General features: G+C 61.9%; 3 protein-coding genes and 1 long non-coding RNA gene across 6 annotated transcripts in view; 2 read left to right on the top strand and 2 right to left on the bottom strand.

The window, feature by feature from the left end:
* Position 1: 1 nt before the first annotated feature.
* Positions 2-7,886, bottom strand: EXTL1 (exostosin like glycosyltransferase 1). The gene is made up of 11 exons (XM_039733726.1): positions 7,249-7,886; positions 5,837-7,054; positions 2,871-2,964; positions 2,683-2,790; positions 2,194-2,313; positions 1,975-2,107; positions 1,768-1,886; positions 1,385-1,480; positions 893-979; positions 620-780; positions 2-545 (listed from the first exon to the last, which is right to left on the bottom strand). The coding sequence occupies exons 2-11, from the start codon at positions 6,769-6,771 to the stop codon at positions 137-139; spliced, it is 2,262 nt and encodes a 753-aa protein (XP_039589660.1). The 5' UTR covers positions 6,772-7,054; positions 7,249-7,886; the 3' UTR covers positions 2-136.
* Positions 7,887-8,448: 562 nt separating this feature from the next.
* Positions 8,449-14,051, top strand: PAFAH2 (platelet activating factor acetylhydrolase 2). Of its 3 annotated transcripts, none has more exons than XM_039733591.1 (11): positions 8,449-9,579; positions 10,255-10,353; positions 10,488-10,635; positions 10,776-10,872; positions 10,961-11,029; positions 11,116-11,230; positions 12,436-12,549; positions 12,838-12,929; positions 13,024-13,194; positions 13,309-13,457; positions 13,728-14,051. In XM_039733591.1, exons 2-11 carry the CDS (start codon positions 10,270-10,272, stop codon positions 13,820-13,822), a joined length of 1,134 nt encoding a protein of 377 aa, XP_039589525.1. In that variant the 5' UTR covers positions 8,449-9,579; positions 10,255-10,269; the 3' UTR covers positions 13,823-14,051. The 3 variants fall into 3 exon arrangements, with proteins under 3 accessions (XP_039589525.1, XP_039589524.1, XP_039589526.1); XM_039733590.1 differs by having other exon boundaries at positions 8,451-9,585; XM_039733592.1 differs by lacking the exon at positions 12,436-12,549 and having other exon boundaries at positions 8,451-9,585.
* Positions 14,052-16,733: 2,682 nt separating this feature from the next.
* On the bottom strand, positions 16,734-22,423 carry LOC120513833. Its single transcript, XR_005630362.1, has 2 exons — positions 20,922-22,423; positions 16,734-18,081 (listed from the first exon to the last, which is right to left on the bottom strand). It is a non-coding gene; the product is annotated as an uncharacterized LOC120513833 (long non-coding RNA).
* An 812-nt stretch (positions 22,424-23,235) lies between these two features.
* STMN1 (stathmin 1) overlaps positions 23,236-24,943 on the top strand; it is a 5,594-nt gene continuing 3,886 nt past the window's right edge. Inside the window, exon 1 of the mRNA XM_039733595.1 lies at positions 23,236-23,347. The gene's annotated coding sequence lies outside the window, so the exon portion shown is untranslated. The remainder of the gene's footprint in view (positions 23,348-24,943) is intronic.

Here is a 24,943-nt window from a genome sequence, read left to right as displayed (position 1 = left end):
CTACCTCTCCCCCTTCCTTTATTGCACTGGTAAAAAAAACCCAATAACGAGTAAAACCCCGTCAGCAGCGAGCCCGCCCCCGGAGGGCTCCGAGCACCGGGAGCGGCACCGGGAGCTCGCCCCGACCCCGGAGCCCTCACGGCTTCTCCAAGCTCGGGTATTTCTTGCGCAGGACGGAGACCTGGTCCTTGAAGAGGACGGGGTCGAGGCGCAGCTGGGAGGGCACCAGGGGCATGTAGCCAAACCAGTTTGCCAACTGGTCGAGGCAGCCCCGGCGCTGGGAGGAGCGCGGGCTGCCCGCCGTGCCCTCCGGCCGGGCAGGAGCGGAGCGCGGGGCCGGGGGGGTCCCCGCGGCCCCATGGCTGCACCCCGCCGGCTGGGCCACCCCCTCCTTCAGCTGCTTGCGCTGGGTCACCTTGATGGGCGGCAGCTTGGTGACAGCGGCCACCAGCACGTTCATCAGGATGTCCTCGCAGGCGGCCAGCCCGTCCACCAGCTCCCGCAGCCCCGCGGGCAGGTACTCGGTGAAGAGGCTGTGGTAGTACCTGGGGGGAGGACGGACGGGGTGAGGGGATGGGGCAGAGCCCCCCGGCCCCCGCAGCCCCTCCCCGGCCGGTACCGGTGGTAGAAGGCGGCGGCGGTGAGGACGATGGAGAGCTCGTTGGTCCATTTGGAGGTGTAGCCCCAGCGGCCCTGCTCGGGGTCCCAGAAGTGGCTCAGCGTGGGGAAGCCCACGATGCGCTCGGGGAAGCTGCGCCACACCGAGAAGGCAAAGTCCACCTGGCACGGGAGGGGCACGGTGTCACCCACGCGGTGCCACCCGCGGGAGGGGACACGGGGACAGCCTGTGGTGAGCGCTGAGCATCCGAGGGACGCGGGGCCGTGGCCTCACCTCGCTGGTGGAGAGGCTGGTGTCCTCGTCCAGGCTCAGCACCGCGTCCGTCTGGATGGCCCCGAAGGGGAAGAAGCGGTCGCTGAGCTGTGGGGGGAGGAAGGACAGCTTGGTGCCCTGGGGTGGCTGCTCCAGCCCCCTGGCAGTGTCCCTGATCCCTGGCAGTGTCCCAGCCCCCTGCCCCTGTCCCTGTTCCCTGCCCGTGTCCCTGCTCGTGTCCCAGCCCCTGTCCCTGTCCCAGCCCCTGCCCCTGTCCCTGCTCGTGTCCCAGCCCCTGCCCGTGTCCTGCTCCCTGTCCCTGTCCCAGCCCCTGCCCGTGTCCTGCTCCCTGCCCCTGTCCCAGCCCCTGTCCGTGTCCCAGCCCCTGTCCCTGTCCCAGCCCCTGCCCGTGTCCCAGCCCCTGTCCCTGTCCCAGCCCCTGTCCCTGTCCCTGTCCCTGTCCCAACCCCTGCCCCTGTCCCTGTCCCTGTCCCAGCCCCCTGCCCCGCTCACCTTCCCCCTGCCCCGGACGATGGTCAGGGGCACGCTGCTCTGGGGCCATTTCCCGCTCGGGGGTGGTGGCTTCTCGCAGCTCCACAGGACCACGATCTGCAAGGGGAGGGGGACAGATGTGGCCGGAGGGGTTGGGTGGGTTCTCTGCTCCAGCCCAGACCGTCCCAAAATCACCTCGTGGCAGTTTGGACCAGGATAAACCCCCAGGTGATCCCGCCCCAAAGGGCTTGGGACACAGCTCTGCCCGCCCAAGGGTGACACCACCAGCCAACCCCTGAACCCCTAAACCCAGCCATGCCCTCTGCGGCCCGCAGGACCAGCCCCAGCATCCCCCCGGATCCCCGGGGGCTGCTCCGGCACGCTCGGGACTCTGCTCCTCCCACCTGGGCGCAGTGCTGCGATCCAGAGACGGCTTGGATGAGCCTGAGGATGGGCTGGGACAGCGACCCCGCTTGCGAGACCACCCGGATGAGAGCCGTGAACTTCTTGGAGGGGCTGTAGCCTGAAAAAAAAAGGGTGGGAAAGGGAGAGGAAAGGTGCTGGGCACGCCCCGAGTTTGCGGGGCTCAGCCGGGGCAGGCAGGGTCCTACCGTGCCGCAGGTAGTAGAAGGGAAAATCCCCGAGGTGGGTGGAGAATTCGGGCAGGACCAGGAGCCCCCCGGGCAGCGCGTTCCAGAGGAAGCGGGAGCGGGAGCGGTGCGGAGACAGCCGGTCCTTGATGATCTGCCGGAGGCCCGAGTGATGCTCCCGGCACCCCCGCGGCCACCCCGGCAGCTGGGGAAGGGGGTTTCGGGGTGGGGGGGGCTCACCTCCAGCGTGGTGTGCACGATCTTGTCCACGGAGGAGAAGTAGGCGTCCCACAGGAGCTGGGTCTGCTGCTGGAAGGCCAGCACGCGCTCGGGGGGGATGCAGCGCACGGCCGAGGGGATCTGTGCCGGGGCAGCAGCGGGTGCTCACCTGGGCTCCTCTGTCCCCTCCAGCCACCCCACGGGACAGCCCTGCTGTGGGTGCCACCCTCCCCCTGTGGGGCTGCATCTCCTCTCCCTGGAGCGGGGTCAGCCCCGGCATTCCCAAGGGTTTGTGCCCGGGAGGATCCTTCCCACCTTCCCCCCGAGATGAACAGGGAGTGCAGCAGGGGTGGGACCCCCGTTCCAGGCTGGCCCAGACCCCCCTGCAGCTGCCCACAGGAGCAGTGCCAGGCTCAGCTGCAGGGGGCTCACCCCCAGACTGGGCTGGGGGCTCCACCAGCGCTGGCACTGGCACTGGGGTCTGCGGCTGGCAGAATCTGGGCACGGTACCTGCAGCAGGAGCCTCTCGCTGCCCACGACAGCAGCTCTGCCCCAGTCGATGGCCTCAGCAAAGGGCAGCTCCCAGCCATCACTCAGCAGCACCGGGATGCAGGCGGCCTGTGGAGGGACCCCGCAGGCTGGGACAGAGCCCCCAGACCCCGCTGAGGGGGTGCCCCGGCCCCCTGCCCACCCTGTACCTGCAGAGCCTCGAGGAAGCGGAAGGAGCCCAGGCGCCTGCCCCGGGGCACGATGCAGAAGGTGGAGTTGTGCAGCAGCTCCTGGTAGTCAAACCTGGCGTGGGAGATGGGCTGGGGGTCAGGCATGGCCCCCTCCCCTCCTGTGAGACCCCGGGAGGCGCTGCTGGCACCTGCCAGGTGTGGAGCCAGCCCGGGGCAGGGTCAGGATCGGTTTGGACTGATTTTGGCTCTGAACATCCCCGGTTTTGTGGGAGCAGAGATCTCCTGGGTGCTGAAGGGATAAACCTGGGCATCCCTTAAACAGGGGGGCTCAGGAAGGGACCCCAGTGCCCTTTGAAAGCACGACCCAGCTCCTCCCAGCCTGCAGCAGTGACACCCCACGCACAGCCACCACCCGAGCCCCCGAGCCCGAAACTGCAGCGACTCCTGTGCCGTGCCCAGACTCGCCGGGCAGGACCGGCCCTGCCTGCCCTGGCAGCGTCCGGGGGGGCAGTGGGTGCCGGCAGCGCGGCCCCCCCGGCCCGTGGGGCTCTCAAAGCCCCTTCTGTGCCGTGCTGGGAGAGGCTCGGCTGCTGCCGGGTCCCTGCGGCCACGCCGGAAAATCCAATATTGACTTTAGGTCGGGACAGACCCCGTCTGTTCCTGCCCGCGGGGAGGGGCAGCCGGCCCTGCAGGGGCTGGGGGGACTCTCGTGGTCCAGCCGGGTGGCTGAGAGGCCAGAAAGAGCCCTTGCAATGTGCTGGTCCCCGGAGGAAGGGTGTCCCCGCGGTGGGGACGCAGCGCTGGTGCCAGGCTGGGAGCTGAGGCTGTGCCACCCCCGCGGGTGCCGGAGCTCTCTGGCACGTCCCAGTGCTCCGGGATGTGGGAAATCAGCCCCAATGCCAAGGCACCGAGTTTCACAATAAAATCCGCCTCTGGATCAACCTCCCCAGTGTCTCCAAGGATGCCAAAATCCTTGACCCCTTTAACCCCCAAACTCCCGGCAGGCAGCCGGAGGGGTGACACCTCAAACCCCATGAAACCACAGCAGCGACAGCCACATCCCCGGGGCCACACCGGGCTGTCACATCTCCTGGGGACCCCAGACCCTGCCGTGAGCCCCGCCAGCTCCGGGGAGCCTTTCCCGCTGCCGGGGCCGGGTGGGCAGCGGGTCCGGGGGGCATTGCCCTCGGCGGCAGCCGGTGCGGCGGGGCCGGCGCCGGCCGGGCTGCGGGGCCGAAGGCTCCCGCTGGAAACACTCGCTGCGGTTTCCGGGCAATCGCCGTCAGGGCTTCCTTGTTTTGTCAGCAGCCGGGACGGGCGCCCGCCGCGCTCCCCTCGGCAGGCCCCTCCGCGGCTCCGGCCGGGCACGGTGCCACCGGCACCGGCGGCTCCGCAGAGCCTCTCCCGGCCCGCGCCGGCTGCTGCGGGCGCGGGGCAGCGGGGCCGCTCCGCCACAAGCCGCCCTTTATCCCAGAACACAACCGGATTGTTCGGGGCAGCCCCTCGGGCGTGAGGAGGATGATGGGACCCCCAGCAGGGCCTTCCTCTGCTCCTCGGGGGTTCCACCGTGCCAGCCCCCGACACACCGGGTGAACGGGGCACCGGGGTCTCACTCTGTCCCCTCCCTGCTGGCCTGTCCCCTGCCCGAGTGTGGCACACCTCCCCGGGCAGGAGGGCAGGTCGGGCAGAGCTGGCCCCGGGGCCATGCTGGGGGGTGTCCCACAGGGACAGAGCTGGCCCTGGTGGCAATGCCAGGGGTTTGTGCTCAGTGTCCCACAGGGACAGAGCTGGCCCTGGTGGCAATGCCAGGGGTTTGTGCCCGGTGTCCCACAGGGACGAGCAGGGCAGCAGGGGTCACACAGAGCACACTGCCCCTGCCACGTGTTCCACATAGATCCCCTGGCCAAAGCCATCCTGGGAGAGGTGTAAATCTCCCTGTGTTTGCAAACAGCATTAGGGGATTACCTGGGTGGGCGGATGGGGGGAATTCTCATCCCGCTGCCCCTTGGCACGGCGTGGGGCTGACCTTGGGCCTCCTGTCCTGCCAACCCCGCTGTCCTGAGCTGCCCCATCCCAAGGACACTTTGCTGCAAGTGCTGACCCTGCTGGGCTGGGGGCACCCTCCAGACAGGGCCATGTGGTGCCTGACCCATCCCAAAGCCCCGGCTAATCCCAGTGCCAGCACCCCAGTTCCACTTTTACCTCCCAGAACCTCCTAAGACGCTTTGAGGATGATGCCCAGCGTGGCCTCTCCCCATCTGCTCTCCAGCTGGGTGGCTGGGGGATGTCCCCAGGCAGTGGGATGGGCACCTGCCCATTGTCTGTGGGATGGGCTCTGTGTTTACCAGCCCTGGATTCAGCAGCTATGATGGGTCCCAAGTAGTTGGATGGGGAGGTGAGGATGTGTCCTTACAGAATGGAGCCCCCAAACTCACAGAACTTTGTACCCCCAATTTTTCCACCACTGTGTCCACCCCACGCTGCTGCCACCGTGTCCATTTCTGATGGGGGACGCAGGGGGACCCCCACCCACCAGCACCAATGAAGCTGCCCACACTGGGACGCCCGCAGACCCGCCAGTTTTGTGGGATTTTCAGTGGAGCCAGTGAGGGGGGGATGGCTCGGGCTCATCTCCAAGAGAAACGTTTATGTTGGGGGAGAGCGGGAGGGGGGAGAAGAAAAGCGTCATTCACCAGCATTTGGAAAAAGGGAAATCGTATTAGAGGCGGTGGCAGCGATTGCAGATAAGAGCTGCTCTCGCCAGATTGCTCCAACTTTAATACAGAGCAGAAAGCCCTGAGCAGACAGCGCCTCGCTCCCCACCGTGCCACGAAACCCTCATCCCCTTCAGGAGAGCCCAAAACCTCCCTCTCCAGGGGCCCAGCCACCACAGATTGTCACAGCTGCACCCCGCAGAGAGGCAGGGACGTTTCTTGGGTGTCCCATCACCCCAGAGCCCCCTTTCCCACCCACCTCCTGCTCACCTTTCATAGTCCACGTTGTCCTTGTCGCAGCGCGTGTCCTTGTGCTTCTCCCAGTCCTTGCCGTGCTTGCAGGTGGTGAGGGAGATGATGTCCTTGCCGTTGTGGATGTGGTGCAGCGCGTTCCGCGTGCCGGAGCCGATGCCCGTCAGGTACCTCTTCCCCTTGAACACCAGCAGGTATTTCTTTCTGGGGGGCACCGAGTCCTGCCGCAGCCACCCCGCGTCCCCGCCGCGCTGCGGGTGCTCCTTGGGGAACAGAGGGATGGAGACGTCGAAGCCGGGGCGGAAACTGCGGCTGTCGAAGCTGGCTCTGGCCAGGATGGCCTGGCCCGTGTCGAAGCCCAGCTCCCCGGTGTAGCCGGGCCAGGTGCCCGAGTAGAGGTTGAAGATGAGGTGGTTGCGGCCGCCGTTCCAGAGCGGGAAGCCGCGGATTTTCTCGTCCACGTCGCGGACGTACTGGCCCGAGAGGCGGTCGCGGTCCAGCGTGTCGATGCTGAGGATGAAGAGGCACGCTTCCTCCGGCCGCCGCGTGTGGTAGCGGGAGCGCTCGATGGAGCTGAGGATTTTGCTGTAGGTCTCCGAGAGCGGCTGGCCCCGCTCCTGGGGGTAGGTGAACACCTTGAAGCCGTTCCTCTGGCACCTGGAGAGGTCGAAGCAGGTTTCCATCCGGCAGCTGCTGCCGCTGTAGAGGCTCAGCCACGCCGCCCGTCGCTCCCGGGGGGACAGCAGGGAAGGGTCCCCATCCCTCTGCAGCTCCTCGGGGTCTGCAAAGCTCTTGAGGAGGGATCGATCCGTCCAGCGGGGCCAGCTCCTCCGGGCTTCTGCTTTCCTCCCGGAAAAGAAAGCGAAACGGCGCAGCTGATCCCCTCCAAAGAAGAAAAGCAGGAGCCAAGAGGCAAGGAAAGTCAGGAAAATGTATTTCTTCCTGGTCTGCATAGGTTCACACGCAGCCCCAGCTCCTCATCGGGCTCAGGTGGGTGCCAGAGTCCGGTCAAGAGGCCGACGTTCCCAGCCCCGAGTGGGTGGTGGGACGGCTCCTGGCCCCAGGTGCTGTCCTGCGTGCTGTGACAGTCCCCCTTTCTGCCCGCTGCTTTCTCGGGACAGTCCCGGTGTCTGGCTGCAGAGCAGAGCCCGGTGCCCCGCTGTCCCAGCCGCTCACTTCTCCGGGCCCCCGAGCCGCGACAATGACATTTCCATCGCTTGACCCAGCTTCAAATCCCTGGAGAAAGGGAGAGGTCGCGTCGCCACCGTCCTGCCGCCGCCAGCCATGTCACCACAAGTGGCTCCACACATCCCTGCGGCGGGACTCCCCTCCCCAGCTCCCCGGGGAATAAAACCCTGGGAACAAACCCTCCCGCAGCCCCGGAGCCCCCTCCCTCCCTCCCTGCTCCTTCCCCCCGGTCCCCCCGTTACCTTCGGGGGCTCGCGGCCGGGGGGGGGGGCGGGGCCGCCGTGTCCCGGAGCCCCGATCGCCGCCCGCCCGCGGCTCCGGGCTGCATCCCCGGCCGGCCCCGGGCGGCCCCGCCGGGCTCCCGGTGCGGAGGAGCCGCCGCGGGAGGCTCGGCACAGCCCCGCTCCCGGGGTCTGTCCGTCTGTCCCTGCGCTGGGCTCTCTGTCCGTCTGTCTCCCTTGTCACCTTGTCCGTCTGTCCCTGCGCTGGGCTCTCTGTTCCCGCGTGCCCCCGGTGCCTGTCCAAGACCCCGGCTGCTCTCCGCTGTCCTCCTGTCCCTCCCCGGGACTGTCCCTTGTCCGTCTGTCTGTCCCCTCCGGGGCTAACTGTCCCGCTGTCCCCTGCCCCCCTCGGAGCTGGCTGTTCCCTGTCCGTCTGTCCTTTCGGGACTGTCTGTCCCCTGTCCCCTCCCAGATCTGGCTGTCCCTCGTCCGTCCGTGCGTCTGTCCCGCCCAGGGCTGGCTGTCCCCTGTCCCTCGGGGGGCTGGCTGTGCGCTGTCCGTCGGTCAGTCCCCGCGGGGCTGGCTGTCCCCGAGCCCGTGTGGCTGTCCCCGTGTCCCTGTGTCCCCGGTCCCGGGGGTCCCCTGTCCCCCTGCGCTCCACGTGCCCCCCGCCCCTTCCCCGGATTGCCCCGCCCCCGGCCTCCCATTGGCTCTCCGCTCAAATGAGTGGGCGTGTCCGGCGGAGCCCCGCCCCCGCCGCGCGCCCCCATTGGCCGCGCCCACGTGGGACGGGGGGGATCCCCGGGGGGCCGGGGCTGAGGGGGGACCGACCCCCTGTCCCCCCGTGTCCCCCTGTCCCTCTGTCCCCCTGTACCCGTGTCCCTCTGTCCCCTTGTCTCCTTGTCCCCATGGACCCCTGTCCCTGTGTCCCCCCGTGTCCCCCTGTCCCCATGGACTTCTGTCCCTCTGTGTCCCCCTGTCCCCGCCGTGTATTTCTGGGGGTCACGTCCCCATGTCCCCCGTCCCTCTGTCCCCATGTCCCCTTGTCCCTCTGTCCCCCTGTCCCTCTGTGTCCCTGGCCCTGTGTCCCCCCTGTCCCCCTGTCCCTGTGTCCCCTTGTCCCCCGTGTCCCTGTGTCCCCTTGTCCCCCGTGTCCCCGTGTCCCCGTGTCCCTGTGTCCCCGTGTGTCCCAGGGGACAGAGCTCGGTCCCAGCCTGGCCTGGCCCAGCCCAGACGGTCCCTGTGGTCCCAGTGAGCCCAGTGCGGGGTCCCCGCAGAACCAGCCCCCCGGGGCTCCCCAGCGCACCCCCGGTCCCGCCGCGCTCGCTCTGAAGCAAGAGCAGGACGGCCGAGCTGTCACCGCCACTCCGCGCAGGACCCACTCCCGGGGTGGCTTTGCCGGGGTGATCTGGGGGTGCTGGGGGGGCTGACCCCATTCCCGGAGCCGGGCTGGGCTGGGACAGGTCGGGGCTCGTCTCTCCCGCCCCGTCCCGGCATCCGCGGCCGCCGCCCTCGCCGGGCCCCGCCGGCCGGGCAAGCCGGGACCGGAGCGGGACAGCCCGGGCAGCCTCCGCCTGCGCCTGGATCCGGGCACGGGCTGCGGTGCGGCTCCCTGCCCCAGCCCCGGGGGACACGGGCTGTGACAATCCAGGGCTCTGTCCAGCGCTCGCTGCGTGCCTCAGTTTCCCCGGTCAGCCAGGGAGCGGGGCTGTGGGGGGGGAGCTTGGCACAGCGGTTTTCACCGAATCTTCGGGTGTTTATTCGGCAGCCTGGCCGGCTCGGCCCCGCAGGGAATTAATCCCCGGCCGCAGAGGGGATTACTGGGGACCGGGGGCTGCTTGAGCTCCCAAAGAGGATTAAGCAGAGGACGGGAACGTGGGGATGGGCAGCGAGAGCCCCGGGGCACCGCCGGCCTCTGGGGGGGACAGGGGGACAGTCCTGGGGACAGGGACCCGGCTGGGTGCAGACACGGGCAGGGCAGCCCCGGGCTCGGGGGGACTGGGAGTGTGCCCTGAACTGGTGACACTGGGAGCCGTGATTTCGTGCTGGTGACACCGGGAGTCGTGTCCTGTCCTGGTGACACCGGGAGCTGTGTCCTGTCCTGGTGTCACTGGGAGATGTGGCTTCGTGCTGGTGCCACCGTGTCCTGTACTGGTGGCTACTGGGAGCTGTGGTTTTGTGCTGGTGGAACTGGGAGCAGTGTCCTGTACTGGTGTCACCGGCAGCTGTGATTTCGCGCTGGTGCCACCGTGTCCTGTCCTGGTGGCTACTGGGAGCTGAAGTCCAGGAGCACGGGAGGCACTGGGAGCGCCGGGGCAGAGTTCACTGGGCGTGCTGGGAGCTGTGAGCGCGGTACTGGTGCGTGGGGAGGGGGACACTGGGGGGCACTGGGCAGCGGTAACTGGGAAGGCACACGGGGAAACTTGGAGCCGGGAGAGCCCTGGCAGCTCGGGAGGAGCACTGGGAGCTCCTGGGGAGGCACTGGGAGTGAAACTGGGAGGCACTGGGAGTGAAACTGGGAGGCACTGGGAGCTGCGGGGAGCACTGGAACTGTCAGGAGCGCTGGGAGCCGGGCGTCACCGGGAACTGGGGGACAACTGGGAGCTGCGATGGTGGCGGGGGGCGCTGGGGGGAGCGCTGGGAGCTGCTCGGAGAAGCGCTGGGAGCTGCAGCCTGCTGCGCGTACTGGGAGCTGTAGTCCGGCTCCCAGCGCATACTGGGAGCTGTGGTCCCGGGCCGGGGCCGTACTGGGAGCCGTGGTTCCGCAGCCCCGGGCGCTGCTGGAAGCTGTAGTCCTGCCGTGGTGGCAGCCCCGCACTGACCCCTCCGCAGGGCTGTCCCCTCTGTGGCTGCCCGTGGGGAGAGGAACGGGGGGGGTCTCATCCCTGAGCAGCCCCCAGGGGGTGGAAATGGGAGGGGGTGGAACTGGGGGTCGCTGGGCAATGGGAGAGGGGTGGGGAAGGGAGGAGGGAGCGGGTTGGGGTCTCTGGGGTGGGGGACAGACACTGACCCCGTGTCTCTGCCCAGGCTGGCTGCGGCAGCATGGGGGGGATGCTGGCGCTGCCCCCGGGGCAGGGACCCCACCAGGTGGGCTGCACGGATGTCATGGTGGGCCACACGCGGCAGGTACGGGCGTGGGGACAGCGGTGACGATGGGCACAGGGACACGCTTCCCTGCAGAGCGAGGTGGTGCAGGTTTTGGACACTCCACACCTCCTGTGCCGTCCCCACTGTGTCCCCCCTTCCTTGTCTCCCTTCAGGGGCTTTTCCTCCGCCTCTTCTACCCGTGCCTGCCCCGGGCAGGGGCCACGGAGCCGCTCTGGGTGCCTCGCCCCGAGTACTGCGGGGGCCTGGCCGATGTCACCCTGGGTCGCCGCTGGTGCTCCGCCCTGCTCGGCGTCGCCATCGGTGAGGGGGACACCCCCGCCCCACCCTGGGGGCCCCCCGGTCCTTCGGGGGTGCTGCAGGGGGAGCTGGGGCTGAGCGGGCGCTGTGGCACCCACCGCCCGTGTCCCCCACCCCGTCCTGGGGGCTTCTCGTCCCCGCAGGCTCCTGCAAAGTCCCGGTGAGCTGGAACGGGCCCCTCAAGCCCCGCAGCAGCGGGTACCCCCTGATCATCTTCTCCCACGGCCTGGGGGCCTTTCGGTAAGGTGAGCCCCGAGCAGGGCTGCCACAGGGGTGTGGGGACCCTGCACGGCCTGCCCCGAGCCCCGTGCTCCCGTCTCCCTTCCAGGACCTTGTACTCTTCCATCTGCACGGAGCTGGCGTCCTGGGGCTTCGTGGTGGCAGCGCTGGAGCACAGGTGGGTGCCCGGGTCACCACCAGGTTCGAGCTGGGGCTGGTGGCACGTCGTGCCATCGGGTGTCCCCTTCCCTCCTGCCCCCACAGGGACCACTCTGCTGCCACCACCTATTTCTGCCCGGCAGAGGCTGGCACGGAGGAGTGGATCCCCTTCCAGAGGGTGCCCCAAGGGCAGAAGGAGTTTTATTTCCGAAACAAGCAGGTACCAGGGCACGGGGTCCAGCGTGGGCAGAGGGGAGGTCTGGAATTCCTCCTGCAGGCCAGGCTGGCCCTGCATCCTTGGGGATGCTCTTCCCAGTGCTGTATGGCCACGGTGCTGAGCTTTCTCCTGGGAGATGAGAGAAGTCTGTTCAGCCTGTTTCTGTGTTTCCTGGGGTCTGTCTGTCCTGGCAGGAGCCAGGCTGGGCTTTGCCATGTCCCCCACGCCCTGGGGAGAGCAGGACTCTGCCCAGCCCAGCTCTGCACCAGCTGCCGGGTTTGTTCCCACTGGGATTTTTGTCTCTCTGGGATTATCCCGGACAGCTGCTTGCTGGGGAGCAGGAAGGTTTCCTGCTGAGCCAAGCTCCCCCCCTCTGTTTGTTTCTGCCTCATTTAAAAGGACAACAGCAAGTGAAGATTAGTCGTGGAAAAGCTCTCTAGGAACGGAGGTGCTTTTGGCAGCCTTAAATCACCTCCCAGCCTGTTATTTTTGTGTGTGCTCTGCCTCATGGCACATTGCACAGAAAAGGGAAACAGGTCTCCTGAACCCACCAGCAGAAATGGTGAGGGAGAAAGAGAAATAAATGAAAGAGAAATAAATGATAGATAGAAGGAAATAGTTGCCAGGTCAGTCTCCATGGTGGCATTTTCTGTGTTGCAGAGAGCAGGAGAGAGGTTTTCACTGGAGATTTTTGTCACTTGTCACCTTAAATGTGCACAGACAGCAGCACTGGTGTCCTTAGGGCAGCTGAGGACGTGGCCTCAAAGTGGCTCCAAGTCAGGGCATCCTGTCCCTGAATCATTTGGGATTTTAAGATGCTCCTGGGTGGTGCTCCTGAGCTGGGTTTTAGGTTTGCTCCTGGCTTAGGGGCTCTGGGGGGGGTTGGAGCAGGGGATGGCTCAGCTGGGGAGAAGCTGGTGAGGATCCCGGGCTCTCCCTCCTCTGCTTCCTCCCCAGAGCAGAGACTTTAGGTCCTCTCCAGCCGTCTGCTGCCAGATTAGCTGAATTAAGAGCAAACACCAAAAAACCCCATCCCAATAAACGCTGCATCCCGCGGGAGCCGCAGCGCCGCTCTGGCCTGTGCTGCAGTCCAGGGAGAGCCCCGTGGGAGAGAAGCACTGCAGGAACGGGCCTGGGTGGGCTCTGGGGGGAAGGTGTGACCCGGGTTTGTGGGGTGCAGCAGCTGGGTTCACCCGGGGTGGTTCCAGGTTCACCTGAGAGCTCAGGAGTGCGTGCGGGCGCTGCGGCTCTTCCAGAGCATCGCCGGCGGCAGATCTGTCCCCAGCATCCTCCCCCAGGACTGGGATCTCTCCGTGCTGAAGGTACCTGCCTCTGCCTGGGGGGGCTCTGGGTGCCCCAGCATCACTCCTGGCTGCCTGGGACTTTTCCTGCAGGCACAAGAAGGGTCTGTGCAGAGCCCCAGCCTTCCCACCCCGGGCTCCCTGCAGCCTCTCCTCTGCGGGCAGCCCGAGCTCCTCACACCAGCAGTGGGACACGGCACTCCCCCTGCCAGGGGCACTGCTCACCTTCCCTTGGCTTTTTCTTCCCTAATCAGAGACCTCCAGCCGTGAGGTTTGGGCTCAGACCCCTCAGCCCTCTCCCTTTTGCAGGACAACCTTGATCTGAGCAAAGTGGCCGTCATGGGCCATTCCTTCGGGGGGGTGACAGCGGTGCTGGCCTTGGTGAAGGAGCCCAGCTTCAGGTGAGGCGTGGCAGGGGCTGCAGAGGCTCCGGGGACACGCCCTGGGCTCATCCTGGCAGGGAGGGGAGCCGTGGTGGTGCCTGCCCTGCTCCAGGTGTGCTGTGGCTCTGGATGCCTGGATGTTCCCTCTGGAGAAGCTGCTGTACCCGGAGGTGCCCAGTCCTGTGCTCTTCATCAACACCGAGAAGTTCCAGACCCCGGAGAGCGTGGCCAAGATGAAGGGGCTGAGCTCCAGGAACAGCCAGACGAGGATTGTGACCGTGCTGTGAGCCAGGGGCTGGCACCCCCCCACTGCAGGGAGCACCCGTGGGTGCCCCAGCAGGAAAACCTGCGGGGGTCCTGCTGCACCTCCCCCTGATGCACGCCCCTCCCTGCCCAGGGGAACCGTGCACGAGGACCAGACCGACTTTGCCTTCCTCCCTGGGAAGCTCTTCAGCCTCATCTTCGGCAGGAGGGGCACGCTGGAGCCCCGCAGGGCTCTGGCCATCAGCAGCCAGGCAGCTCTGGCCTTCCTGCACAGGCACCTGAGTACGGGCTGGGGGGCAGGCTGGGCTCGGGGGGCTCCCTGCTTTGGGGGGGCTCTGGGGCTTGGGGCTTCCCAAAGCACAGGGGGGCAGTGGCTGCCCCTCAGGGGCTGCTGGCCAGGCTGTGGTGGCCCTGTCACCTGGAGGGAGGCTGTGGTGGCCCTGTCACCTGGAGAGGTTATGGTGGCCCTGTCACCTGCAGGGGAAGCTGTGGTGGCCCTGTCACCTGCAGGGGTGGCTGTGCTAACCCTGGCACCCCCTGTGCCCCGTGCAGAGCTGCAGGAGCAGTTTGGGCAGTGGGACGAGCTCCTGGAAGGCGTTGGGGACTCGGTGGCTCCGGCTGCGCCGTTCGGCCGCTCGCGCCTGTAGCTGCTCCGAGGGCTCTGCTGGCAGCTGGGGAGTGACAGAGAGACAGAGTGACAGCGTGACAGAGTGACTCCTCCTTGCCAGGAAGGGCAGGAGGAGCCCTGAGCCCAGCAGGACCTGGGCACAGCGCTGGTGTGCCCGAGGTGCTCAGGGGATGTGCCAGCAGAGCCCTCCCTGCTCGTGTGCCTGCCCTGAGGGCTGAGGGAATAAAATCCCCAGGGATAAAAACCGAGCTGGCTGTCACAAGTTGATAAAAGCACAGCGGGGTGGGTTGGGAGGGCCTTTAAAGACCGTCCCCAGCTTTGTTGTGGGCTGGGGGTGGTTCGGCCACGGCTGGAAGAGATGCAGCATCAGGGCTGCCAGCACGAGGGAAAGGAAAATCCCAAAATTGTCCTGCAGAGGGAAAGGGGAATCCCAAAATTGTCCTGCAGAGGGAAAGGGGAATCCCAAAATTGTCCTGCAGAGGGAAAGGGGAATCCCAAAATTGTCCTGCAGAGGGGAAGGGGAATCCCAGAATTGTCCTGCAGAGCTCTGCAGATGGCTGAGTGCACGCGGGAAGGAAGGAGGATGCATGGGATGGGATGGGATGGGATGGGATGGGATGGGAGGGGATGGGGTGGGATGGGATGGGGTCGGAAGGGAAGCAGCCCCTCTGGCTGTGCAGCACGGGCAGTGACACTCCTGTCACCAGGGGCGTGCTGGCAGCGGCAATAACGCTTTGGAAGCACCTGCAGCACATCGCGGAGATGTCGGGGTGCTTTTGGAGGGGGGTGCGATCCCCAGCCGTCCCGAGGAAGGGCTGGAGCCCGGGGAGCTGCAGGGATGTCTCTGCGCTGGGAGAGGAGCCTCTGTCCCCATTGTCCCCGCGGCGGCGGCGGCTCCGTCCCCTGCCGTCCCGCAGAGGAGCTGCAGGCGACAGCGGTGACAGAGCGCCAGCAGAGCCAGCACCGCATCCCAGGGGGGTTTGTGCCCCTGAACAGAAATCCTGCCAGGAAAGAGACCAAAAAAGCCCCGGGGCAGGGCAGGCACTGCGTGTCTGTGTTCTGGATTTCCCTGGAATGCTCCAGTCCCAGCCCCAGGGATGGGGAGAGAGCCACAGGGCTGAGCAAACCTGCAGGAAATAAAGATATATAATAACACAATAATTATTATATGGAATTAATTCTGTATAACTAATATCTATTATATATTTTAAAAAATTATTATATATAATTATTGTATGTAATATTATAACAATATAATAAAAATAAGATAATAGGGAAAGGAAAAGCTGTGTGAGCAAGCAGGGGGAAGCCAGGAATTCATTCCCCAATTCCCAAGAGCAGGGACCCATTCCCAGGGATTCATTCCCCCCTTCCCAAGGGCAGGGATTCACTCCCAGGAATTCATTTCCCCTTCCCAAGAGCAGGGATTCATTCCCAGGGGCTCAGCCACCCCCAAAGGTGAGCTGGGCAGACAAACCCATCACTCCCAGTGCCCCTGTTCACCCTTCTTCCTCCTGGTTTTTACCCTGAGCATGGTCTGGGACACCCCTGGGCTCAGCTGGGGTCACCTGTCCCAGCTGTGTCCCCTCCAAACCCCCCCTGCACCCCCAGCCCTGTCCCTGGGGGTGACCCAGGAGCAGGAGAGGCCTTGGCTCTGTTCAAAGGCTGCTCAGACACAACAAAACATCTTTGTGTCACCAACCCTGCCTGCAGCACAAACCCAAACACGGCCCCAGCCCGGCCTGTGCGCTGAAATTAACCCTGCCCAGCCCAGACCCAGCACACATTGCTCTGCTGGGGCTGGGAAATGGTGAGGAAGGGGCTGGAGGTGGTGAGGAAGGGGCTGGAGATGGTGAGGAAGGGGCTGAGGTTGCTCTGCTGGGCTGGTGATGATGAGGAAGGGCTGGTGATGGTGAGGAAGGGGCTGGTGATGATGAGGAGGGGCTGGTAATGATGAGGAAGGGGCTGGAGGTGGTGAGGAAGGGGCTGGAGGTGGTGAGGAAGGGCTGGGGTTCCCCTGCTGCTCGTGCTCTGCTGGGCTGGTGATGATGAGGAAGGGCTGGTGATGGTGAGGAAGGGGCTGGTGATGATGAGGAAGGGGCTGGTGATGATGAGGAAGAGGCTGGAGGTGGTAAGGAAGGGGCTGATGAGGATGAGGAAGAGGCTGGGGTTGCTCTGCTGGGCTGGAGGTGGTGAGGAAGGGCTGGAGGTGGTGAGGAAGGGGCTGGGGTTCCCCTGCTGCTCTGGGGTCTCTCCCAGGCTCACCCCGATGCTCTCAGGTGCCCCGGCTGCTGCCCAACCTCACCTGCAGGTGCTGTGGCACAGGGCAGCAGTTCAGGGTTACCCCTGAGGGGATCTGCACCCACCCTGGCTCAGCTGGGGTTGGAGGTGAGCTCTGGGGTGTTGCACCCCACATCCAGGGGGATTTTGTTTCTCAGGGATGAGGGGAGCAAACCCCAGCCCCGTTCCTTTGGGGAGCCCCCAGGGTTCCCTCCAAGCCTTCCAGAGTGCTGCCCTGCTCCCATACTCAAACCCATGGCTTTAAAATTAAAAAAAACCCCATCCCCAAACAAAACAAACGCTGCTGCCCATTGATATTCCCCTCACAGCTGTGCCTGCAGCGTGGCCGGGCTGTGAATGGACACATTCCTTCTCCCCACGGCTCCTCTGAGCTCTCCCACCAAAGCTGGAATCCCACAGCGTCAGCACAGCTCCCCAGAGCCTCCCGCTCCTCCTGGCAGCCCCTGCCAGGCCACATCCCTGCAGCACCCCCAAACTCCAGCCCCAGCCCTCGCTGCCATCCACAGAAAACCTCATTTGCTCAATTGGAGCCTCCCTGTTGATTTAATTAATGCAAATCCAGACTCGTGTTAAACCTCCTTGTAATTACAGTAAGGCTCTCGTGGTTTTTGTTGGGTTTTTTGGTTTGGTTTTTTTTTTTTTCTTCTTCCCCCTTTTTCTCATGTTTTTAAGGAAAACAGTGAGATCTGGATTCCCAACAGTGGGAACTCTGGGGCTTGGTGCTGCCCCAACCCCAAGGCCAGGCAGCAGCTCCTTGAGCAGAACCCCCTAAATCCCTTTGGCTGCTGGGGATTCACTCCCTCTCACGCTGGGTTTTTTCCACTGGAAACACCCCAGCATCGCTCTGGCTGAGGAAAACCAAGTTTCTTGCTCTCTGAAGTGAATTTTTGTCGTCTCATCCCTGAGCTGAGGAGCCTGCCTGCTCCCAGTCACGAGGGATTCAGCTCCACGTTGAAATCCTCCCACGCTGGGCAGGACAGAGCCTCGGGGGCTGCAGCAGCTCCCAGCGCTCCCCCCACTCCCTGCCCCCCAAAATGCACCCCCAGAGCCCAGCAGGGCTCCTGTGCCCTCAGCCAGCAGCACCCGAGGGGTTTTTTTTGGGGCACAATTGGATTTTTCAGCCGTTTTCCCGCAGTCGCATTTGGGGTTGGAGGCACTTTTGTCACCCCAGGGATGATTCCTGAATAAACAGGGGGGGAAAGGGCTGAGGGGGGAAACTGAGGCAGAGGGGGGCTGTGTGAGGTGTCTGTGCTCGGAAAAAGCCACGGAGACAGATGGAAATGCTGCATTTTGGGTGGGATCCAGCTTTCCCCCATGTTAGGAAGGACGGGCTGAGCTCAGCCTGTGGATGCTCCTGCCTTTCCAGCGTGATGGGAAGTGGGGCTGGCTGAGCAGGAGACCCCAAATCCTCCTTTTTTACCCTTTAACTCTTATTTTCACCCCAGAACGTGGTGCTGAGACTGCCACCAGCCCTCCCTGGGGGACACCAGAGCCCCCAGACCCATTCAGGCTGGTGTCAAACACAACCCCGTGACAACATTCACCACACAAAGCCTTGGCTGGGGGTTGTTCTTGGGGGGGTTATTTATTTTTTATTTAATCAAAACAAAGCCCTTGTGTTGCCCATCACACGAGGGTGCTTCTGAGGGTGTTGATTTTGGCACGAAGCAGCAGATTGCTGGTTTATTGTATAAAAGATGGATGTTTTTTCCACCAGAAAGTCTGGCTTGGTCTGTTCTCCCAGCCACAGTGGATGTGTCGGGTTCTTTTGTCTTTTAATTTATGTATTGATCTGTCTCAGGCTGGAATTGGTAGGGGGAAAAAGGGATGAGGAAGCACGGGGCAAATGTGAAGTGCAGGAATTGTTTCTGTGCTGGTGTTGCTGAGATTCCAGGGGCAGGGAGCAGCAGTTAACCCCTTTGGACGTGGAATTGTCAGTGCAGACAGGAGGGGAGATGCTCCTCGTCCTGAGAGGACCTGGAATGTGGAAACAGGTCTGGATTAAAGTCCAAAAATCAAAATACCCCACCCCAGACTCGTTTCCTTGGCTCACAAATCCTGTGGGAAGAGGCCCCTGGTGTCTGATAGATCCCACCCATAAATACCTACAGATATTCCAAGGGAAAATCAGCTCTGGCTGCTGCTCTGGCTTCTCCTGCCTTCCCTGGCTGTGAGGAGGGGGGAGCACCTCAAAATTCTGCCTTTTGGCCAGAACTTCAGCCTCGTGCTGTGAGCCTGCAGCACCTGAGGGCTGCAAACCTGCAAACCCACCTGCTCCCCAGGCAGGAGAGCTCCTGGAGAACCAAACCCCCTCCCCTTCGGCTGGGCCAGGGAAGCTGCTCTGGTTTGGGGTGGCCCGAGGGCTCTGCACTGAGAATTATTTTCACATCTGCCCTTTGTGGGGGCTGTCACGAGGCCATTCATTTTGTTTATTTGATGCTGGGGAAGTCATACTCCTTTAAGAGGATTTCCATCCCTCAACTCCTCCCCTCGTGACACTTCCAAGCCACATTTTGTCTTGACAGGGTGGGAGTATTTTTAACCATATCACGCCAGGGGAGTATTAATAGCACAATGGGCTCGCTGAGCTGCTGGGGGAGCTGAATCCATATTTTAAATTCAAGCAACTAATTAGGAGCTGAGGAATAATTAGTGCTATACCCAGCTTTTCTTCAGCTCCCCCCACCCTTCCTTTTTCAGACCCACAGCGAACGTCTGTGCTGGAATGTTCTGTGGCTGCTGAATATTTCAGAGCTCCCCTGTGCATTGCTGTTCCTTGTGCTTGCCAGGGTCCCACCGTGTCCTCTGCAGCATCCCGGGGGCAGGGGCTGCTCTGGCAGTGGGGATCAGGGCGTGGAGAGCCCCCAGAGCCCTGTCCCTGTCCCTGTCCCTGTCCCTGTCCCTGTCCCTGTCCCTGCCCCTGCCCCTGTCCCTGTCACTGTCCTTGTCCCTGTCCCTGTCCCTGTCCCTGTCCAGGCTCGGGTGTTTTGGGGCTGAGATGTTCACGGGCTGCCTGGAACAGCAGCAGAGCTCCGTGCTCCACGTGGACACGAGAATTTGTGGGCTTGGCTTTGGGGAGGAGCAGGGAGGGAGCAGAGAAATGGGTCAGGGCGTGGTTGGGAGCGAGGACTGGATTTAGGCAGGAGAACACCCCTGCAGGGATGGGGGTGCCAAACTCTGCTGGTTTTGGGCAGGAGAACACCCCTGCAGGGATGGGAACGTTGGGAACACACCTGCAGGGATGGGGATGTCAGACTTTGCTGGGTTTGGGCAGGAGAACATCCCTGCAGGGATGGTTGGGAGCGAGGACTGGATTTAGGCAGGAGAACACCCCTGCAGGGATGGGAACGTTGGGAACACACCTGCAGGGATGGGGATCTTGGGAACACCTCTGCAGGGATGGGGGTGTCAAACTTTGTTGGTTTTGGGCAGGAGAACACACCTGCAGGGATGGAGGTGCTGAGAACACCCCTGCAGGGATGGGAACGTTGGGAACACACCTGCAGGGATGGGAACCTTGACCTGTGATGGATTTAGGCAGGAGAACACGCCTGTAGGGATGGGGATGTCAGACTTTGCTGGGTTTGGGCAGGAGAACATCCCTGCAGGGACAGGGATGTCAGGAACACCCCTGCAGGGATGGGAACGTTGATCTGTGCTGGATTTAGGCAGGAGAACACCCCTGTAAGGATGGAGATGCTGAGAACACACGTGCAGGGATGGGGATGTTGATCTGTGCTGGTTTTGAGCAGGATAACACCCCTGCAGGGATGGGAACCTTGACCTGTGATGGATTTAGGCAGGAGAACACCCCTGCAGGGACAGGGCTGTCAATCTGTGCTGTTTTTGGGCAGGATAACACCCCTGCAGGGATGGGGATGTCAAACTTTGCTGGTTTTGGGCAGGAGAACATCCCTGCAGGGGCAGGGATGTCAGGAACACCCCTGCAGGGATGGGGATGTCAAACTTTGCTGGTTTTGGGAGGATAACAGCCCTGCAGCCCGGGCTGCCCGGTGCCCCTGAGGCTGCCAGGCTCATCCCCTGCTCTCCCCCTGCTCTCCCCTCGCCCCTGCCCCTCCCCAGCCACCCCAGAATCCTGCAGAATTCCTGCAGCCCTGCTGGGGCTGTGTCCATGGCAGGGCAGCTGGGGCTGGGGGAGAGCTCCAGGCGGGGCTTGGGGCTGTAAAATCCCATTTTTCCCCAGGAATTGAAGGATGGGAAGCACCCACTGGCAGGCTGGAAGGGAATTGTGCCGTGCCCAGCCAGGCTGGCTCACGGGCAGGTGTGTTCTGCTCGTGGGGACAACCCCCGGCCTCATTCCAGGGTTGGGATGTACATATTCCATATCTGCGGCCCCTTCTGAGTGCTTGGGTATTTTTTAGGAGGGAAGCAGTGTTCCTGCAGCGTTTATTTCATTAATATCCTTTATTTCATTAATATCTGACGTTCTCCTTGTGCCCAGAGCCCTGGCACCCCCATGCCCTCAGGATCTGGGCACCAGGCAGTGCAGTCCCAGGGCTGAACGTGACATTTCAGGGCTCTGTTGCCCCAATATCAAAGCAATTAATTGATATTTCCGTCGCTGTCGCTGCAGGCGTGGTCGCCATCTGTGCTCAGAGCTTTTCCTCCTCTCATTTAAGGGAGGAATTAACAGATTTCGAGTGAGTTTCTCAAAAAAAAAACCGCAAAAATTCAATTATTTCCAACAGCGCATTGGGAAGTGCAAATTTATTCCGAAGGGAACGTTTTCTTAATGGTGTTTTTCAGCATAAATATAGTACCAGCCTAAACACCTCCCGTAAACAAATATCAATTACCTTAAACGCTTCCTGCCTGTGGAAAAGCTTTCATTGTGAGGGAGACACTCCCTAAAAATCTTGGTTTGTTCTTCAGTTCCGTGGGCTCCTGGGCTGTGTTTGGGTTAAAATGCATTTTTATCTGAAGATCAAGAATATTTAAAGTTGGAAAAAACCCCCTGTGAGATCACTGAGTGGATTGGAAGAGATCTTGTAGCCCTTCCCCACCTCTGAGTTCCTTTTAAAATTCCGCTTTTTCCCCCTGGTTATTAAATCTCCCAAACCGACCCGCTCAGGTCAGATAATACATTGGATTTCTGGTTTTAAAATAAACTTTGCTAATTCAGGGCTGCAAGAATCACTAACCAAGGTGCTCTAAAACATCCCCTGATTAACAAATACGCTGTCACTCCCTGCAGCAGCACCAGCGCTTAAGGCTGGCAATTCAACACTCAGAAACCACATTTTCCTACTGGAGATTAAATATTTTTGCAAGTTAAAGGAGCTGCCGTGGGCTGAGTTGTCACCTAATTGTGTCAGTCTCTTTGTGGGGTGTTTTGATAAGCACATCAGAGCAGAGGCTTTCATCTTTGGGCTGGATCTGCTCCCGTCCCAAATTCCCACCCCCCCGGATCCCTCTGGATTTTGGGGGTTCACCCCCAGCAGGGCGGGCTGGGATGGAGCTGAGGGGTCTCAGGTTGGGTTTTTTTGGGGGGTTGAGCCCCCCTGGAGCACTGAGGGTCACGTTTGGGGTGGGTGGTGTTATCCCCATCTCAGGCCACTGGTCATATTCCTGATTTTCAGAGCCTTTGTCCTTTCTCCTCTCCTGCTGTGATCCTTTATTTTCCCAAAAAAGGCAGAAATTCATCTGTCAGAAATTCGTTCTGATGTTAAATTCGGGCTTGAAGCGGTGTTTTTCTGCTCCAACCTGTTTTGGGGCTAAATGGGACACGTTGGAGGATGCTTCTGCCACTGCTGCCTGCTCTCTTAGTGGTAAAACTGGAATTAAAGCAAAAATAAAAAGCTTTCGTTGGTGATAAGGAATCCAGTAGATAAAAACTACCACAGCCACATGCTGAGGAGGGAAGAGTCTGTTTGGAACCGCAGTAAATGTGTCAATAAACACAAATCAAATGCAAATTAAATAAAAGCTTTTCATGCACTCCATTCTCCTCGAGATCAGACAAAAATAAATGCCACATAAACAAACGGGGTTTATGAAATGCTCCAAAAATAAAACCACTCTTGCAACAAGGCCAAAAAATGAGATTGCCTCCGTGTCTCCCCACCTGCTGGGGGCTCTTGTTGCTCTCTGTATCGCAGCAGATTTTGGTTCAGATCAGAACCAGCAGTGGCAGGGGCTGGGGAAGGGGCTCACCCCAAAATCCAGGGCATGGAAAATCCCAGGGCTGAGAGCAGGGCCCAAATCCTCTCCCCAGCTCTGTCAAAAATTCTCCTCTTACATAAGAGAGTTCTCAGCCGAAAGAAATATTCTTGGCTTTTAAGCCAATCTGCAAAGGAAGGTAAGCTACAGACAGGTCTTTTTAAATTATTATTATTTCTTTTTTTTCTTCTTCTTTTTGTATTTTTTTTTTCTTTTTTCTTTTTTTTTTTTGGTTTTTTGTTTGTTGGGTTGGGTTTTTTTTGGTTTTTTGTGTTTTTTTGGTTTTTTGGGTTTTTTGTTTTGGTTTGGGTTTTTTTGTTGTTGTTGTTGTTTTTGTGGGGTTTTTTGGGTTTGTTTTTTTTTTTGTTTTTTTGTGTTCTTCTTTTTCTCTTCCTTTTTTTCCCTCCACAAAATCAGCTGGGAAGTGCTGGCATGACCCGTAGCTTTCTCTCAGCCTGCACCCCTCCTCCAAAGGCTGGAAAGGAAATTTCCTCCTCCCCAGCTGGGGCTGAGCACTGCTCAAGGCCCTCACAAGGTGCAACCCCAAAGCCCCGAGCCCAGAAAACCTCATTTCCTCTGGGAAATCCAGGGATCATCCCAGGATAAGCTCATTGATTGACTCACGAGCATTAATATCAACGCCTCCAGCCCAGTGCTGGGCTGCAGGGGTGATAATTAATTAATTAATAAATGATCAAGTCCCGCTGGCAGGGGCTGCTTTGTCTCCCAGGGCGTTTCATCCAAGCGCTCGAGGTGTTTCCCAGGAAAACACGCGTGCTGGGGCTGCCAGGGTGGGATTTCCCTGGGATCCCCAGGGGCCCCAGCGGGTCAGATTTGGGGCTGGGGTCCCGGGGGTCCCAGCAGTGCCACAAAAAAGGTTCCACCACGCTGGAAAATGGCTCTTGCATGGCCACCCTGCCTCTCCCAACTCCAGCAGCTCGGCGGCTGGATGTGGTTTCCATGGAAATAGACGTCAGATCAGCAAAAAACAGGGCCAGCGTTTAAAATAATCTCTGTTTTGAAAGCTCCCTGCCTTTCTGTCACAACATTAACCTTCCTCCAGGTAGGATCCCTCCGCTTTTGGCGCAAAATCTTTGGGTTTAAGGGGGTGCTCGGCAAGGGGGGGTGCCAGAAAATCCTTTTTTTTTGGGATTGAGGGTGTGGAGGCGGCTGGGCTGGGGCTGCAGCAGAGGGTTCTGCTGGGTGTCCATCTGCCTTTTGTGTGGACTGACTCCTGGGTGGCCAGAGCGTGAAACCACCACGGGATTGACTCGTGAGGGAGTTTATTTGGAGCAGTTTTGGGAGCGAGGCGCTTCCCAAGGCGCTGTCCTGGGGAGGGTCCCCGAGGAGCCGCCGCGCCCATTCCACGGGATCTGCACAAATGGGGGCCCCCAAACGCCGTGGGGCCACAGAGCTCTGTGGTGGCTGTCACCCCGAGGTGACCAAAGGGACAGGCTTGTCTTGGGGACGAGCAAGAGCCCTGAAGTTATGGTGGCCCTGAGGTGGCCGTGTCCTTAGGCAGGTGACAATGTCACTGAGGGGACCAAGGTCTCGAGGCATGTGGCCGTGGCCTTGAGGTGACCATGGGTCTGGGGTTACCATGGCATGGAGGTGACCATGAATGGATCTGAGGGGACCATGGCCTTGAGGTGACCGTGGCCATGAGGTGACCAATGATCTGAGGAGGCCATGGCCATGAGGTGACCATGATCTGGTGGTGACCACAGCTCTGGGTGACCATGGATCTGAGGTGAGCATGGATCTAACATGACCATGGCCATGAGGTGACCATGAATGTGAGATGACCATGGCCATGATGTGGCCATGATCTTGTGGCCACCATGGCTCTGGGTGACCATGGATCTGAGGTGACCACGACCTTGAGGTGACCGTGGCTCTGGAGTTACCATGGCTCTGAGGTAACCATGATCTTGTGGCGACCATGGCTCTGGGTGACCATGGATCTGGGTGACCATGGGTCTGAGGTGACCATGGCTTTGAGGTGACCACGGATCTGAGGTGATCATGGCCATGAGGTGACCGTGGCACTGAGGTGACCGGGATCTTGAGGTGACCATGGGTCTGAGGTGACCATGGGTCTGAGGTGACCATGGCTTTGAGGTGACCACGGATCTGAGGTGACCACGGCCGTGAGGTGACCATGGCTCTGAGGTGACCGTGATCTTGTGGTGCCCGTGGCTCTGGGTGCCCATGGCCGTGAGGTGGCCGCAGCACTGGTCACCGCAGCCCCGCTCTGACCATTCCGGCCAGGGCCGGACACCCCTGGCCGCAGCTCGGGCCCTGCCGGCCCTGTCCGCCCCACCGCAGGGGGGCCACACAAAAGCAATCCCAGCAGCTCCGGGGGGATCCCAGTGCGGGGCTCTGGGGGGTCCCTGAGGGCCGGGGGGCGTCGCGGTTCGGCCCGGTACCCCCGGCCCGAGCGCGGGGGGTCGAACTACAACTCCCGGCATGCCCCGCGCGGCCGGGGGGCTCCGTTGTGGCGGGGGGGGTGGGCGCGAGTCCCCGCAGCCCCCCCACGGCGGGCGGCACGTGCCGGCGGGCTCGGCCAATCCGGGCGGGGCGGGGCGGGTCACGTGCCTTTGTTTGGCGCTTTTGTGCGCGGCGGGGCGGGCGCGAGCGGAGTGTGGCCGGAGCGGCG

Source organism: Passer montanus, unplaced genomic scaffold (assembly GCF_014805655.1).
Source record: "Passer montanus isolate IOZ18808 unplaced genomic scaffold, ASM1480565v1 scaffold89, whole genome shotgun sequence".
Lineage (NCBI taxonomy): Eukaryota > Metazoa > Chordata > Aves > Passeriformes > Passeridae > Passer > Passer montanus.
Note: the sequence above shows the minus strand (reverse complement) of the source record. Positions and strands in the feature narration are given on the sequence as shown.

Bases quoted from the DNA above. Each gene is read 5' to 3' on its own strand.
- EXTL1 (XM_039733726.1), bottom strand. From the start codon at position 6,771: ATGCAGACCAGGAAGAAATACATTTTCCTGACTTTCCTTGCCTCTTGG. The intron at 2,108-2,193 runs GTGAGCCCCCCC...GGCCTCCGGCAG, and splicing joins TCGTGCACACCACGCTGGAG to ATCATCAAGGACCGGCTGTC. The intron at 1,887-1,974 runs GTAGGACCCTGC...TTTTTTTTTCAG, and splicing joins CTTCTACTACCTGCGGCACG to GCTACAGCCCCTCCAAGAAG.
- PAFAH2 (XM_039733591.1), top strand. From the start codon at position 10,270: ATGGGGGGGATGCTGGCGCTGCCCCCGGGGCAGGGACCCCACCAGGTG. The intron at 12,930-13,023 runs GTGAGGCGTGGC...GCCCTGCTCCAG, and splicing joins GTGAAGGAGCCCAGCTTCAG to GTGTGCTGTGGCTCTGGATG. The intron at 13,458-13,727 runs GTACGGGCTGGG...TGCCCCGTGCAG, and splicing joins CTTCCTGCACAGGCACCTGA to AGCTGCAGGAGCAGTTTGGG.